We start from the raw sequence: 17,295 nt of genomic DNA, 5'->3' as shown, positions 1-17,295 counted from the left end.
CTGCCTGTGCGCGCCTGCCTGCCTGTGCGCGCCTGCCTGCCTGTGCGCGCCTGCCTGCCTGTGCGCGCCTGCCTGCCTGTGCGCGCCTGCCTGCCTGTGCCTGCCTGCCTGTGTGTGCCTGCCTGCCTGCCTGTGTGTGCGCCTGCCTGCCTGTGTGCGCCTGCCTGCCTGTGTGTGCCTGCCTGCCTGTGTGCCTGCCTGCCTGCCTGTGTGTGCCTGCCTGCCTGTGTGTGCCTGCCTGCCTGCCTGTGTGTGCGCCTGCCTGCCTGTGTGTGCCTGCCTGTGTGTGCGCCTGCCTGTGTGTGCGCCTGCCTGTGTGTGCGCCTGCCTGTGTGTGCGCCTGCCTGTGTGTGCGCCTGCCTGTGTGTGCGCCTGCCTGTGTGTGCGCCTGCCTGTGTGTGCGCCTGCCTGCCTGTGTGCGCCTGCCTGCCTGTGTGTGCGCCTGCCTGCCTGTGTGTGCGCCTGCCTGCCTGTGTGCGCCTGCCTGCCTGTGCGCCTGCCCGTGTGTGCGCCTGCCCGTGTGTGCGCCTGCCTGCGTGTGCGCCTGCCTGCGTGTGCGCCTGCCTGCGTGTGCGCCTGCCTGCGTGTGCGCCTGCCTGCGTGTGCGCCTGCCTGCGTGTGCGCCTGCCTGCGTGTGCGCCTGCCTGCGTGTGTGCGTGTCTGCCTGCGTGTGTGCGTGTCTGCCTGCGTGTGTGCGTGTCTGCCTGCGTGTGTGCGTGTCTGCCTGCGTGTGTGCGTGTCTGCCTGCGTGTGTGCGTGTCTGCCTGCGTGTGTGCGTGTCTGCCTGCGTGTGTGCGTGTCTGCCTGCGTGTGTGTGCCTGCCTGCCTGCGTGTGTGTGCCTGCCTGCCTGCGTGTGTGTGCCTGCCTGCCTGCGTGTGTGTGCCTGCCTGCCTGCGTGTGTGTGCCTGCCTGCCTGCGTGTGTGTGCCTGCCTGCCTGTGTGTGCCTGCCTGCCTGTGTGTGCCTGCCTGCCTGTGTGTGCCTGCCTGCCTGTGTGCCTGCCTGCCTGCCTGTGCCTGCCTGCCTGCGTGTGCCTGCCTGCGTGTGCCTGCCTGCGTGTGCCTGCCTGCCTGCCTGTGCCTGCCTGCCTGTGCCTGCCTGCGCCTGCCTGCCTGTGCCTGCCTGCGCCTGCCTGCCTGTGCCTGCCTGCCTGTGCCTGCCTGCGCCTGCCTGCCTGTGCCTGCCTGTGCCTGCCTGCCTGTGCCTGCCTGCCTGTGCCTGCCTGTGCCTGCCTGTGCCTGCCTGCCTGTGCCTGCCTGCCTGCGTGTGCCTGCCTGCCTGTGCGCGCCTGCCTGCCTGTGCGCGCCTGCCTGCCTGCCTGTGCGCGCCTGCCTGCCTGCGTGTGCGCGCCTGCCTGCCTGTGTGTGCGCGCCTGCCTGCCTGTGTGTGCGCGCCTGCCTGCCTGTGTGTGCGCGCCTGCCTGCCTGTGTGTGCGCGCCTGCCTGCCTGTGTGTGCGCGCCTGCCTGCCTGTGTGTGCGCGCCTGCCTGCCTGTGTGCGCGCGCCTGCCTGCCTGTGTGCGCGCGCCTGCCTGCCTGTGTGCGCGCGCCTGCCTGCCTGTGTGCGCGCGCCTGCCTGCCTGTGTGCGCGCCTGCCTGCCTGTGCGCGCCTGCCTGCCTGTGCGCGCCTGCCTGCCTGTGCGCGCCTGCCTGCCTGTGCGCGCCTGCCTGCCTGTGCGCGCCTGCCTGCCTGTGCGCGCCTGCCTGCCTGTGCGCGCCTGCCTGCCTGTGCGCGCCTGCCTGCCTGTGCGCGCCTGCCTGCCTGTGCGCGCCTGCCTGCCTGTGCGCGCCTGCCTGCCTGTGCCTGCCTGCCTGTGTGTGCCTGCCTGCCTGCCTGTGTGTGCGCCTGCCTGCCTGTGTGTGCGCCTGCCTGCCTGTGTGTGCCTGCCTGCCTGTGTGCCTGCCTGCCTGCCTGTGTGTGCCTGCCTGCCTGCCTGTGTGTGCGCCTGCCTGCCTGTGTGTGCCTGCCTGCCTGCCTGTGTGTGCGCCTGCCTGTGTGTGCGCCTGCCTGTGTGTGCGCCTGCCTGTGTGTGCGCCTGCCTGTGTGTGCGCCTGCCTGCCTGTGTGTGCGCCTGCCTGCCTGTGTGTGCGCCTGCCTGCCTGTGTGTGCGCCTGCCTGCCTGTGTGTGCGCCTGCCTGCCTGTGTGCGCCTGCCTGCCTGTGTGCGCCTGCCTGTGCGCCTGCCCGTGTGTGCGCCTGCCCGTGTGTGCGCCTGCCTGCCTGCGTGTGCGCCTGCCTGCCTGCGTGTGCGCCTGCCTGCGTGTGCGCCTGCCTGCGTGTGCGCCTGCCTGCGTGTGCGCCTGCCTGCGTGTGCGCCTGCCTGCGTGTGCGCCTGCCTGCCTGTGTCTGCCTGCGTGTGTGCGTGTCTGCCTGCGTGTGTGCGTGTCTGCCTGCGTGTGTGCGTGTCTGCCTGCGTGTGTGCGTGTCTGCCTGCGTGTGTGCGTGTCTGCCTGCGTGTGTGCGTGTCTGCCTGCCTGTGCCTGCCTGCCTGCCTGTGCGTGCCTGCCTGCCTGTGCGTGTCTGCCTGCCTGTGCGCGTGTCTGCCTGCCTGTGCGCGTGTCTGCCTGCCTGTGCGCGTGTCTGCCTGCGTGTGCGCGTGTCTGCCTGCGTGTGCGCGTGTCTGCCTGCGTGTGCGCGTGTCTGCCTGCGTGTGCGCGTGTCTGCCTGCGTGTCTGCCTGCGTGTCTGCCTGCGTGTGTGCGCGTGTCTGCCTGCGTGTGCGCGTGTCTGCCTGCGTGTGCGTGTGTCTGCCTGCGTGTCTGCCTGCGTGTGTGCGTGTCTGCCTGCGTGTGTGCGTGTCTGCCTGCGTGTGTGCGTGTCTGCCTGCGTGTGTGCGTGTCTGCCTGCGTGTGTGCCTGCGTGTCTGCCTGCGTGTGTGCCTGCGTGTGTGTGTGCCTGCGTGTGTGTGTGCCTGCCTGTGTGTGTGCCTGCCTGTGTGTGTGCCTGCCTGTGTGTGTGCCTGCCTGTGTGTGTGCCTGCCTGCCTGTGTGCGTGCCTGCCTGCCTGTGTGTGCGTGCCTGCCTGTGTGCGTGCCTGCCTGTGTGCGTGCCTGCCTGTGTGTGTGCCTGCCTGCCTGTGTGTGTGTGCCTGCCTGTGTGTGTGTGCCTGCCTGCCTGTGTGTGTGTGCCTGCCTGTGTGTGTGTGCCTGCCTGCCTGTGTGTGTGTGTGTGTGTGTGCCTGCCTGTGTGTGCCTGCCTGCCTGCCTGTGTGTGTGCGTGTCTGCCTGCCTGTGCGTGTCTGCCTGCCTGTGCGTGTCTGCCTGCCTGTGCGTGTCTGCCTGCCTGTGCGTGTCTGCCTGCCTGTGCGTGTCTGCCTGCCTGTGCGTGTCTGCCTGCCTGTGCGTGTCTGCCTGCCTGTGCGTGTCTGCCTGCGTGTGTGCGTGTCTGCCTGCGTGTGTGCGTGTCTGCCTGCGTGTGTGCGTGTCTGCCTGCGTGTGTGCGTGTCTGCCTGCGTGTGTGCGTGTCTGCCTGCGTGTGTGCGTGTCTGCCTGCGTGTGTGCCTGCCTGCCTGCGTGTGTGCGTGCCTGCCTGCGTGTGTGCGTGCCTGCCTGCCTGCGTGCGTGCCTGTCTGCCTGCCTGTGCGTGTCTGCCTGCCTGTGCGTGTCTGCCTGCCTGTGCGTGTCTGCCTGCCTGTGCGTGTCTGCCTGCCTGTGCGTGTCTGCCTGCCTGTGCGCGTGTCTGCCTGCCTGTGCGCGTGTCTGCCTGCGTGTGCGCGTGTCTGCCTGCGTGTGCGCGTGTCTGCCTGCGTGTGCGCGTGTCTGCCTGCGTGTGCGCGTGTCTGCCTGCGTGTGCGCGTGTCTGCCTGCGTGTGCGCGTGTCTGCCTGCGTGTGCGCGTGTCTGCCTGCGTGTGCGCGTGTCTGCCTGCGTGTGCGCGTGTCTGCCTGCGTGTGCGCGTGTCTGCCTGCGTGTGCGCGTGTCTGCCTGCGTGTGCGCGTGTCTGCCTGCGTGTGCGCGTGTCTGCCTGCGTGTGCGCGTGTCTGCCTGCGTGTGCGCGTGTCTGCCTGCGTGTGCGCGTGTCTGCCTGCCTGCGCGCGTGCCTGCCTGCCTGCGCGCGTGCCTGCCTGCGCGCGTGCCTGCCTGCGCGCGTGCCTGCCTGCGCGCGTGCCTGCCTGCGCGCGTGCCTGCCTGCGCGTGCGTGCCTGCCTGCCTGCGCGTGCCTGACTGCGCGTGCCTGACTGCGCCTGCCTGCCTGCCTGCGCGTGCGTGCGTGTCTGCCTGCGCATGCGTGCGTGTCTGCCTGCGCGTGCGTGCGTGTCTGCCTGCGCGTGCGTGCGTGTCTGCCTGCGCGTGCGTGCGTGTCTGCCTGCGCGTGCGTGCCTGCCTGCCTGCGCGTGCGTGCCTGCCTGCCTGCGCGTGCGTCTGTCTGTGTGTGTGTGCCTGTGCCTGCTGCGCCACCAGAGACACGAGTGCTATAACTTCCTAATGATTCCTGTTAATAACGCATCGCACGTTTAAATATCGACGTTTTTTGCGCTCCAGAAATTGTTCCAACACAACAAATGTTAACTTTCTGTTATTCCTTAAACTCGTGGCGCATGAAGAAAGCCGCGCACGGCCGCAGCCACGGGGAATACAAACAAGGGAAGCTACAAATCGCTGTGTCCAAAATGGGCTGCACCACTGAAGGGTTAAAGAAAATGATGGGGATGGGGGGGGGGGGGGTATTATTAAAGGGGTTGTGCCATGTCTGAAAGTTAAAGGGTAGGGGATAACTTGCAGAAGGGAGGGGGGCCATTGCTGTTATCCTTCCCCCAAGAACGGGGCCCTGGTGTGGCAGTGGGGGCATGAGCGCTGCCACCCAGCAGGACCCCCGGAGAAGGCTGCCGCGCTTGTTGGCTCTGCCGGATCCCCACCGACTGTAAACTTATCATGGGGTGGTGCTGCAGTACCAGGCATAACCTGCAGACGTGTGTGGCACTATTGGAAGAAAGAAGCAGCCGCCCTCTCCTCACCCTTCGGGGTCAGTCAGTGCTGTGAAGGATGTTGGGGCATTATGGGGTGTAATGGACCTTAATTATCCAAGCTGGCTAGTGGTTAGACTGTCGCCCCAAGCAACCAATCACAGCGCAGCTTTCATGTTACCTCAGCAGTATAATATATAACAACCAATCACAGCGCAGCTTTCATGTTACCTCAGTATAATATATAACAACCAATCACAGCGCAGCTTTCATGTTACCTCAGCAGTATAATATAACAACCAATCACAGAGCAGCTTTCATGTTACCTCAGTATAATATATAACAACCAATCACAGTGCAGCTTTCATGTTACCTCAGCAGTATAATATATAACAACCAATCACAGAGCAGCTTTCATGTTACCTCAGTATAATATATAACAACCAATCACAGCACAGCTTTCATGTTACCTCAGTATAATATATAACAACCAATCACAGCGCAGCTTTCATGTTACCTCAGTATAATATATAACATCCAATCACAGCGCAGCTTTCATGTTACCTCAGTATTATATATAACAACCAATCACAGCGCAGCTTTCATGTTACCTCAGTATAATATATAACAACCAATCACAGCGCAGCTTTCATGTTACCTCAGTATAATATATAACAACCAATCACAGCGCAGCTTTCATGTTACCTCAGTATAATATATAACAACCAATCACAGCACAGCTTTCATGTTACATCAGCAGTATAATATATAACAACCAATCACAGAGCAGCTTTCATGTTACCTCAGTATAATATATAACAACCAATCACAGCGCAGCTTTCATGTTACCTCAGCAGTATAATATATAACAACCAATCACAGAGCAGCTTTCATGTTACCTTGGTTGTTATACATTATACCGCCGATCGCAGCGCAGCTTTCATGTTACCTCGGCGGTCTGCGCTGTGATTGGTTGCTCGGGGCAGCAGCCAGTTTTGATAAATGTCACATATGAATGTCTTATTACCCTAGCACTAGAGGGCGCCATTGTTTCCACTGTACTGATTAGTCGCGGCAGGTGTCTGCACACGCCGACCTCCAGGGGTCACATGACGCGGATAATGTGTAGATGTCGTGGGTTAGCTAGTTTGCTGTGACAATATTTATGTGCTGGCAGCAAGGTAATGCCGCGCCAATCCTTGTGTCATGTACAAATACCCCGTGTCTGTACCCAGCGTGTGCGGGGCGAGCGCCAACGCGGGACATCACGCAGATTGTGTCACACATGAGGAGCTTCGCTGATTTGTGTCCTTCTCCTCCCTTCCGCTCCCGTCTGCGGCCTGCTTGGTTTACATGTATGCGATGCGGGGTGGTTTAGCGTGTTGGATCTGCCATTCATCGCAGTGCCCGCATACGGGCATCATAGGAGCCGGCATGCGTCAACCACCTGGCTGGCAGGAAGTGGCATTGATTCACGCCGTGTGTGCCAAATTCTGACCTCCCATTCGCCCGGGTCAACAGAAATTCGGAGCCCCCCCCCCCCCCCCCCCAGCGGGGCCCCGTATACCCCCCCCTAGCGGGGCTCTGTATACCCCCCCCCCCCCCGCGAGGGGCCCCGTATACCGCCCCCCCCCCCCCCCCGCGAGGGGCCCCGTATACCCCCCCCCCGCGAGGGGCCCCGTAACCCCCCCCCCCCCGCGAGGGGCCCCGTATACCCCCCCCCCCCCCCCCGCGAGGGGCCCCGTATACCCCCCCCCCCCCCCCGGCGAGGGGCCCCGTATACCCCCCCCCCCCCGCGCGGGGCCCCGTATACCCCCCCCCCGCGCGGGGCCCTGTATACCCCCCCCCCCCCCCCCCCGCGCGGGGCCCCGTATACCCCGCCGCCGCTGCGCGGCCCCGTATACCACCTGGATTTCCTGTCGCGCGGTACACTATACCGAATGGTAGGAGGCAGAACTCAAGCGGGAGTATCCTATAGAAAGAGGCAGATGGCAATCATACGGTACCTGAACAGAACATTACATAGGCGCTCGTGTAACACATGTGGTACTTATACAGAACATGGGACTCGTATGATGCCTTGTATGGCACCTGACGGAGAGGCGCGCGGGCCGAATACGCAGAAATATACTAACACATTAAGATGTAGAGCCATGTAGTACCAGCTTTCCATGCGCTTGCACTCTGGGGTCTCGGGTTAGTATGTTCGGGGGGCTGTCTAATGGTGCAGTTGCTCTGGCGGCTTTCTATGGCGCCGCCGTCCGTTTATCGCATCACCTGATTCCTGATGTTCTCCCTCTAATCCTCGCTCGGCCGCCGTCTGGCTGGGTATTTCTAGCTATTTAGGTTACTGGGTCTTCCAGATCTGCACGCGCCGTAATCTCCGTCCGCGAGGAGGATTTTGTATTTCAAGAACTTGTATTTTCCACGAGGTTTGTGCGGTCGTGCCGCCTGGCGCCGGAGCTTATTGCTTCTAGCCCCGGGCACTATGGAAGTGCGTCATCCCCATCCGCGCGGCGTTGGCCTTGTGGAAGGTCCAGAATTCCCTGCTGTATAATTATCTGGGGATTAAGAGATTATGAAATGTTGGTGTTATTATTAACCTCCTTGTGCAAAGAGAATGGAGGCCAACAAGCGGGTCACGTGGCACCCTGGCAGATGTTGGTGAGACTGGCAGCAGGGTGTAGAAAGTTTGAACCCCTCTGCCCGTCCTCAGTCTGTTGTCTGCTCAGATGAGAAGCTTTCTGCTGCTGCAAGGTGCTGCCTGACTGACCGCAGCTTCACCCTCTCATGACCAAGGGGCACTGATGCCCATACAGCCACTTTAAGCTGCACCCCAATTCTCACACTTATTGGAACAAATTAGAGGCTTCTGAAACTGGTGCCCGGGGCAACAATAAGGGCCTCTGCCACCGGTTTATAGACTATTTGGATCTAAAAACTGCCATGCGATGCTACAAAATACTACCATATAGTGCCCAGGTAATACTACCTTCTAATGCCAAAGTAATATCTTCATATGCCATCCTATAGTGCCCACATAACACTACCATATATTTCCCTTACAGTGCTGCCATATAGTGCCCAGATAATACCCCACCCCGCATGACCATATATTGCGTGCTCTATGCCCGATCCTTTCTCTGGTTGCCTCCTAAGAAGGCAGAGCTGGTACAATATAGGACTGAACCAGTCCCATTCCTGGTAGCGGATGGCCGCGTGGTCATGGCCCATGTTTAATGGCATTACATTAGATGACCAGCAGAACGGCCCGGCGGCCGCTAGGAGCCTTACTGCATTATGTCCTGCGAGGCCTAAGAACAGCTTCATCCTCCCCTAGAGACAGAGCGTCAGCTGGACATGGCGAGGAGGCGGACATATTGGTGAGGCTGAAATGTGCTCATGTCTCTGGGAAGGCTGGGTGGCTGCCAGTAGGGCCGCTATGGGCTCGTCGGTGAACACGCATGCGCACAGCGATGTCCCTACACGGCCGAAGGTGGCTTCTAGAGGGAACGATTAGCGTTCAAACAAATGGTGATCTTTCAATCTAAAAGCGAACCAGCGGCTGCGCAGGACTTGTAGGCGGTAAGCAGAGGAATCGCTAACTACTAACCCCTTATTACTTTACATACGTTTCAAGGCGAAGGGCCGGGCTAAGGTACAGCAAGCAGAGGTCCTGCCCACCAGCGTCCTTATCGCCTGCGTCAGCGAGACGGCCCTCCGCGTTTCTGGGCTGGTTTTAATGTTAATAAAGTAATTGGTCACCGATTCACACTGCTTCCAATTCACCTTGGGGAAAGGGGCCTTTGGCATATCTAGTTTCAGGGCAGCGCTGCCAATCCTCCTCTGGCCCCTCCCACGCTGCCAATCCTCCTCTGGCCCCTCCCACGCTGCCAATCCTCCTCTGGCCCCTCCCACGCTGCCAATCCTCCTCTGGCCCCTCCCACGCTGCCAATCCTCCTCTGGCCCCTCCCACGCTGCCAATCCTCCTCTGGCCCCTCCCACGCTGCCAGTCCTCCTCTGGCCCCTCCCACTGAGTGGCTCAGTGGTGCGATCACTGGGGGTTTTGTGGTCAGCGCTGAATAAGGGGAGATGTAGTAAGGCTCAGCTGTCCTGGCACCCCAGAGAGCTCGCTGCTCAGCTTCCCAGTCCCGTTATTTTCAGCTCTGATGCCCATCCATTCCCTGGTTTTTGTGTAAACCCATTGGCTCACTCAGTCCTGGGCCCCAAATCTAGGTCAGGGCCTGTGGGAAGATAGAGAGACGAGCTTGTTCTGAGACCAACCGCCACCCCTGTGGACCTGTTCAAGCTGCGGCGTACCTGGAAAAGAGCTTGGAAAGGTTTTAAAAAATGGGCCCCTTATTTAGAGAAGAGAAGGGCCAAACTCACTGGGCCCCCTTTTTCTATGGGCCCCATAGTAGCTGTATGATCTGCCTCTATGGTACATATGTGTCCCAGCACCCCTATAGATTACATGGTTGCCTAGTTATTTGAATAACTGGCATGTATGACAACTTTCCCCCAATAGGGGTCGCTGTAGGAGACGTACGTCCAGTCACATCTCTTGCAATAACCGTGGATCGCTGGGAGTCGCGGCCACCAGCTGATCGCCACTGTGGTTTCTTTTAACATGGAGATGGTCTTGGTGAGATTACTGCTTTAACTGGTACTTGGCTACTGGTGCCACCCTGCCATTGGTGGCACCTTGGTGGTGGGTAAAGACCTCCCTTGTATTAGGGTTGAAGCCTAACCCTACATGACCTCTCCCGATAGACGCTAAGCCTTAGACTTCATATTCACGCTGATGACTGGTGGGTTTTATGTAGTGATGAGGTTTCTGATTGTGGAGACCACCAAGCTGGTCTGGGGAGTCCTAAAGACCAGGCAATGCTTCTTGGGGGAACAGGTATGTAAATAAGCTCTCAACCAGGTCTTATGGGATTGGTGGGTTCATGAATGTCATCGTCTCTCATAGATACTCTGATAATGGAACCAAGTCAGTGCCTGGTCGTCTCCAGCATCCTGGGCCCTAAACCCGGATCGACAACCCTCACCTCCACTTCCTTCCCTTCCCTCATGGTGGAATTTCCTCGGAAAAGGAAACTAAGTGAATCTGATAAACAGTAAGTTCTTCATGTTGGATTATACTTTATTCACCCTCTGTAACTCCACCCACATATCGCTGGCCACACCCCATTGTTAGAACCAAAGCGCCTCCCTTAGCCTGACAACCAAAATGGAAAGGTGAAGGTGGAGCAAAGCTGGTTGATAGTGATCAAGATGATGCGGAGGTGCTGCCCGACCAGATGACCCTTCGCTAGAAGCGGGACGTGATGGAACATGAGGTAGGTAGGCACAAATCTGTTGGCATGTCACAACCATCCACAGGACTTGGAAGCCGTAAGCTTATAAATCAGTTACTACTCCTTTCATTTACCCTGAAACCAGCACAAAACGCGTTTCGAGGCACAAGGCCTCTTCATCAGTACAGCTGGATTGAAAACGGTACAACGGAGGATCAGGCCAAGATATAGGAAGCCAAGGTCCTGCCACCGGTGTCCGAATCGCCTGCCTCGGCACGACGTCCCGCTACGCGTCTCCTTGTGCTGGTCTTAATGTAAATAAAGGAGCAGTTGGTCAGAGACTCAAACACTCACTGCTTCTAATTCATTTTGTGGAAGTTGGTGTCCCTCCACCCCGGACGTTTGCCTCCCGCCTCACATAACAGACTACTGACAGCCATCCTGAGCGCATCTCCTCCTTGCAGGTCGCGTTTCGAGGAGCGTCTGCTCTAGTGCTTGCCCTTGTTTTCCCTGCAGGCGAAGGGCCCTTTAAGAGCGCATTCCGAGGAATACAATTGTCTAGAAGAAGCTGTAAAGTATTCACGGCCCGCGCCAAGTCCTTCCAGCAAAACAATTCACCCAAACTAGGAAACATTTGCTGCCTATTTAAACCAGATGTCGCCCATGTTTGCCAGGAACTGGAATTCTTGCTGCATTTTTCTAAAACCGAGCCAGCGGCGTCAACACGGACGCCTGTAACAGAAAGATGATGCGGGGGCGGGGCCACATGCACAATACTTCCACTGATTGGCTGTGTCGGTCACTTTTGTCATTGGTCGGCTAAAAGTGACACCGCCAAAGTAGGGAGGATATGAAAACTTCTGCAACATTTTTAAAAACTTTCTTTTATTGCTTCTTTGTATCTGAAATTAAAAGTGAAGCAACTTTGTGAATAAAATGTAGTGCGCCGTGTTTACAGCGTCTGCGCAGATCTGTGCGTCTATGGTTACAGAATGCAAACAAATCCTGTGTTGTCTGATGTTCTCTCCCATTGGCCCCTTCAGTAGGTTAGCAGGAAGGGGCAGATCACATGACTGCAGGGCCAGACTACGCAGGGCTGTAGTCTGTCACCATGGAGACACATTGCTCTATATAGGAGCTGTAGATCTGCAAGGTTCATTATTAGATGTTTATTTGTATGTGCGAAACCAAGCCTAGACCCCCCTGCCGAAGTGTAGCTGCTGACGGGGGGCTCCAGGCTGCGGCACGCGGGACGGATACGCCATACCATCTGCGGCGTCTTGAAATCTCAGCTAAGGGAATGAATTTTAGCAATATATCATCTATATGGAGTGGAAAACATTCGCTGCGCCATTCTGCTTCTGTCCTCGTGTCTCGCGGATCTCAGCACTGTTTATCAACTGCCCTGCAGAAGCTGCGCCGCGTATCCATCCCGTGTGAGCATGAGAATACTATATACTATATCCGGGCGATCACTTCAGCGCTTTAACCCTCGCCACACAATGTATCTCTTGTCTCCTGCAGAACCAATGAAAGCACTGATGGCAGCGACATCCAAAGCAAGTAAGAAAAGCCGGGCTCCTCGCATCAATCTGCCTCCTTCCCCTCAGCGCCTCCTTGTCTTCCTGTCATTTATTCTTTGGGATTCTTGGCTCTTTCCATCCTTGGCTTGATTTAATTTTTATTTTCTTCTGTCTGTTAATCTTTATTCCCCCCCCCCCCCCCCCCGCACATGCCCTGCCCCGTCCTAATGTCTGTCTGTCTGTGTGTCCCACTCCTCGCTCCTATGTCTGTCTGTCTGTGTGTCCCACTCCTCGCCCCTATGTCTGTCTGTGTGTCTCACTCCTCGCCCCTATGTCTGTCTGTCTGTGTGTCTCACTCCTCGCCCCTATGTCTGTCTGTGTGTCTCACTCCTCGCCCCTATGTCTGTCTGTGTGTCTCACTCCTCGCCCCTATGTCTGTCTGTCTGTCTCACTCCTTGCCCCTATGTCTGTCTGTCTGTGTGTCTCACTCCTCGCCCCTATGTCTGTCTGTCTGTGTGTCTCACTCCTCGCCCCTATGTCTGTCTGTGTGTCCCACTCCTCGCCCCTATGTCTGTCTGTCTGTCTGTGTGTCCCACTCCTCGCCCCTATGTCTGTCTGTCTGTCTGTGTGTCCCACTCCTCGCCCCTATGTCTGTCTGTCTGTGTGTCCCACTCCTCGCCCCTATGTCTGTCTGTCTGTGTGTCCCACTCCTCGCCCCTATGTCTGTCTGTATGTGTGTCCCACTCCTCGCCCCTATGTCTGTCTGTCTGTGTGTCCCACTCCTCGCCCCTATGTCTGTCTGTATGTATGGGCCTATAATAAGTGTTACATGTTATCGTCTCGTCCCTTGCAGACAGGCTCACAGTGAGACGGAGAAGAGGCGGCGGGATAAGATGAACACCCTGATTGAGGAACTTTCCGACATGATTCCCCAATGTGACCCCTTACCTCGCAAGCTGGACAAACTGACGGTGCTGAAGATGGCCGTCCAGCACCTGAAGACCTTGAGGGGTACGTTAGTGCTCTCTGACCCTGGCTTAAGGTTGGGACATGGATATATCGCTGGATGGCTGATGCTTTCCATGGATACGGCTATGTCCGATATATCGGTGACATCGATAGTGTAAGGCGATACAATGTGGATTTCGGTAAAGCAGCGGCCCGTCTTGCGGTCCGGTGACCGGATCTTCTCTCTCTCCTTTGTGTTGTACAGGATGGAGTTTTGCTCGCGGCACTAATGAACTTATAAACAAGTTCTAGAAACTTTTGGAAAGTGTCAGGTGACTCTTTGTGACGAATCAGGTTTGCTCCAGGCCAGCGACTCTCAGAATAGTGGGGTCTTCGGCCCCTCCTCCATGTGTGTCTGTTCATGGCGTCAGACGAGGCTCTGAACGCTGGCATCTAACGCCATGGCTGTGGGCAATGCTGTCTAAATGAAAGATGGAGGGCTGCACTGAACGCACGAAGGTCGCGGCCAGAAGAGGAGACGCCACATGTTGTGCGTTCAGCGTCTAATGCGAACACAGCGCCCATAGAAAAGATAGGAGAGCCATCTAACGCAATTACAATAGTGTTCGCGTTACCAGGCCCTGCATTGTTTACAGGTTGCCATGGAGACCGTTGGTCACCTCCCGTCGGCTCCATCTTCTGGCAGGACCTTGTTTGTTGGCTCATTAGATAACGGTGATCGGGGCCCATGATAACACTTCTCTTCATAGACCTCATTGTAATTCTAGGTTCCATCCGGAACGTTAATCTGTTTTCCTGTTATTAATAGTTAGAAGTTAATAAGAAATTCAGCAGTTTAAAGTGTTACAATGTCTTGTGTTTTCTGTTATCGCCCCCGACCGTTTATTGTTACACAGATTATAACATGGATAGTTTGTTCGGTGATATTTTACAACAATCGATAGTATCGCCTATCGCTGAACAAACCATCGCTGTTCTTGTGCCGATGTCCCGACCCCCCCCCCCCCCCCCTTCTTATCTGCGGCCCATTATTCATTTCTCGTTTTGTCCCGATGACTAAATGGAAGGAATCGTGTAATAACTAATTTGGGGAATTTGTACAATGTTCGCACATGTAGTTACAGATGTCATGACTGCAGTGAGCGCGGCTTCTGTTCTCTCTGCCGTTAAGCACAACGTACCTAAATGCTTGTTTTCACCCACTTAGAGGCACCGCTGCCCATAACCCGAGCCCCGAGCCGGTGGAGCCTGTGGTGGAAAAGTGCAATGCTCACTTTTCTTTCCCCCCCACCCCCCCTCCTTCTCCAGTGGCCCCATTGAAGGCAATGGCCTGCCGGCGGCCCCTGCAGGGATTTTCAGGAAAAATTCTTCCTAGAATGTGTTAGAAATAAATATATATATACCCACCTCTCCGCCGGGGCTCGGGCGTGTCCAGCTGCCGGGTACCGTCACTGTAATGAAGTTCTTTCAGCAGGCGGGGTTTAAAATACCCATCTGCCAAAAGAACTTCATTACAGTGACTGGACCCGGCAGCTGGACACGCCCGAGCCCCGGCGGAGAGGTGGGTATGTATATTTTGTACCACAACTAGGGATGATTTTCAGAGAAAGGCTTATATATTTAAAGCGCTTCCCCGAAAATCACTTCAGGGGTTGCCCGCAGGCCATTGCTTTCAATGGGGCCACCGGCAGCAGCAGCCATGCTAGTGCTCGGGGATATACGGTAATTATTTTGTGTTCCTTATCACTTCGTAGATATTTTTCGGTCTTTGCATTAAACTTTTCCTGCTGATCAGCTTTATAAAAAAAAAAGCAAATTACAAGTTTGAATGACCACAACTAGTCCTCGGGGCGTGAATCCTTCTCCTGAGGCTCCGTCTTCACATGACTTGTGGCTCGTGTCTCTTCAGGGTCCAGCAGCTCATTCGCGGAGGAGAGCTACAAGCCATCGTTCTTACGGCAGGAGGAGCTGAAGCGGTTAATTCTGAAGGTTTGTCACTCATTTGTATCGGAATGGGGCCCCAGGAAGAGATATTAGTGGAAGGGCCACTGCCATTGGGGGTAGGGGGGATGCAGGTGGGGGCACCAGGGGGCGTCTAAGGCCATGTCAAACTTGACTAACCCTTTAAGAACTTTCTCTACTTGTTCATTTCTTATCCAATTGTATCAAAAACCCAAATAGATTGTTAGTTGCCCTTGGAAACAGTCAGCAATGTAACTCCTCCCCTGTAGTCGGACATGTGACCTTACCGCTATAGCTATGTAACTGTTGGATCCCCCACAATGCAGTGCTGCAAGAAACCAGCAGGATATGGATGGAGGGGAAAACCTGATGGGACTCCAAGAAGCAAAGGGTTTGCTAATTAACCTTTTGGCGCATGATTTGCGCCCCTTTGTTTCCCAGGCGGCTGACGGCTTCCTCTTCGTGGTTGGCTGCGACCGAGGGAAGATCTTGTTCGTGTCTGAATCCGTCTCGAAGACCCTGAAATGCAGTCAGGTGCGTTTCGCTTGCTGCGTGACCCGGTTACTTCTATAGACTCTGCGCACCCATTCAGCCCTTCAGAGAACAACTGGCCTACTTTAATTGTCTCTCCTGCAGTCTTGTGTGGGAAACCCTGTAGGCCTTTGTTAACCTATTGTTCTGTGTGGGGGAGCTCCAAGCCAATCCATGTCCAAAGATGACAGCAGTGGCTGGGAGGGGGTCTCATCAGTCCCCTTAGATACAAGCCGACCTACAGGAAATGACAATGTAGCGCTGCTCTTCCCTAACTTTCCCAGACTCCTGAATGGCAAACTTGCTGAGCAACGCAGCCGCATAATACAGGGGGCATGATGTTATTAAAGGGGTATTCCCATCATGGCAAGTTATCCCGGATTCACAGAATGGGGGATGAATTGCTGATCGCTGTGGGTCTGACTACTGCGCCCCCCAAAGTGTGGACAGCAGAGGACAACTGTGCGGCTCTACTCCATTCATTTCAATAGGACTTTCAGCACACTGCTTTAACTTGGCTATTACTATCTCCAGCAGTCATGTTGAAGAGAATTAAATGGATGCATGCATGTGCTTACTCTGCTGCCTTACCTTGGAAACATGCTGGGGCTACAGTAATGATCCTGTATTATACTCCGGAGCTGCACTCACTATTCTGCTGGTGGAGTCACTGTGTACATATATTACTTATCCTGTACTGATCCTGAGTTACATCCTGTATTATACTCCGGAGCTGCACTCACTATTCTGCTGGTGGAGTCACTGTGTGCATACATTACTTATCCTGTACTGATCCTGAGTTACATCCTGTATTATACCCCAGAACTGCACTCACTATTCTGCTGGTGGAGTCACTGTGTACATACGTTACTTATCCTGTACTGATCCTGAGTTACATCCTGTATTATACTGCAGAGCTGCACTCACTATTCTGCTGGTGGAGTTACTGTGTACATACATTACTTATCCTGTACTGATCCTGAGTTACATCCTGTATTATACTGCAGAGCTGCACTCACTATTCTGCTGGTGCAGTCACTGTGTACATACATTACTTATCCTGTACTGATCCTGAGTTACATCCTGTATTATACTCCAGAGCTGCACTCACTATTCTGCTGGTGGAGTCACTGTGTACATACATTACTTATCCTGTACTGATCCTGAGTTACATCCTGTATTATACTCCGGAGCTGCACTCACTATTCTGCTGGTGGAGTCACTGTGTGCATACATTACTTATCCTGTACTGATCCTGAGTTACATCCTGTATTATACCCCAGAGCTGCACTCACTATTCTGCTGGTGGAGTCACTGTGTACATACGTTACTTATCCTGTACTGATCCTGAGTTACATCCTGTATTATACTCCAGAGCTGCACTCACTATTCTGCTGGTGGAGTTACTGTGTACATACATTACTTATCCTGTACTGATCCTGAGTTACATCCTGTATTATACTGCAGAGCTGCACTCACTATTCTGCTGGTGCAGTCACTGTGTACATACATTACTTATCCTGTACTGATCCTGAGTTACATCCTGTATTATACTCCAGAGCTGCACTCACTATTCTGCTGGTGGAGTCACTGTGTACATACATTACTTATCCTGTACTGATCCTGAGTTACATCCTGTATTATACTCCAGAGCTGCACTCACTATTCTGCTGGTGGAGTTACTGTGTACATACATTACTTATCCTGTACTGATCCTGAGTTACATCCTGTATTATACCCAGGAGCTGCACTCACTATTCTGCTGGTGGAGTCACTGTGTACATACATTACTTATCCTGTACTGACCCTGAGTTACATCCTGTATTATACTGCAGAGCTGCACTCACTATTCTGCTGGTGCAGTCACTGTGTACATACATTACTTATCCTGTACTGATCCTGAGTTACATCCTGTATTATACCCTAGAGCTGCACTCACTATTCTGCTGGTGGAGTCACTGTGTACATACATTACGTATCCTGTACTGATCCTGAGTTACATCCTGTATTATACCCCAGAGCTGCACTCACTATTCTGCTGGTGGAGTCACTGTGTACATAATTACTTATCCTGTACTGATCCTAAGTTACATCCTGTATTATACCCCA

General features: G+C 55.4%; 1 protein-coding gene across 2 annotated transcripts in view; it reads left to right on the top strand.

Annotated features, from left to right (window-relative positions):
* BMAL2 (basic helix-loop-helix ARNT like 2) overlaps positions 1 to 17,295 on the top strand; it is a 40,315-nt gene that overhangs the window by 12,017 nt on the left and 11,003 nt on the right. For both annotated transcript variants that reach the window (XR_010790201.1, XM_066590125.1), the window contains exons 2-6: positions 9,874 to 10,021; positions 11,726 to 11,764; positions 12,578 to 12,735; positions 14,603 to 14,682; positions 15,097 to 15,189. Coding sequence is in view for 1 of the 2 variants with exons in the window: in XM_066590125.1 (XP_066446222.1) it covers positions 9,874 to 10,021; positions 11,726 to 11,764; positions 12,578 to 12,735; positions 14,603 to 14,682; positions 15,097 to 15,189 (518 nt within the window). In the remaining variant the exon portion in view is untranslated. The remainder of the gene's footprint in view (positions 1 to 9,873; positions 10,022 to 11,725; positions 11,765 to 12,577; positions 12,736 to 14,602; positions 14,683 to 15,096; positions 15,190 to 17,295) is intronic.

This window comes from Eleutherodactylus coqui, chromosome 2 (assembly GCF_035609145.1).
Source record: "Eleutherodactylus coqui strain aEleCoq1 chromosome 2, aEleCoq1.hap1, whole genome shotgun sequence".
NCBI lineage: Eukaryota > Metazoa > Chordata > Amphibia > Anura > Eleutherodactylidae > Eleutherodactylus > Eleutherodactylus coqui.
Note: the sequence above shows the minus strand (reverse complement) of the source record. Positions and strands in the feature narration are given on the sequence as shown.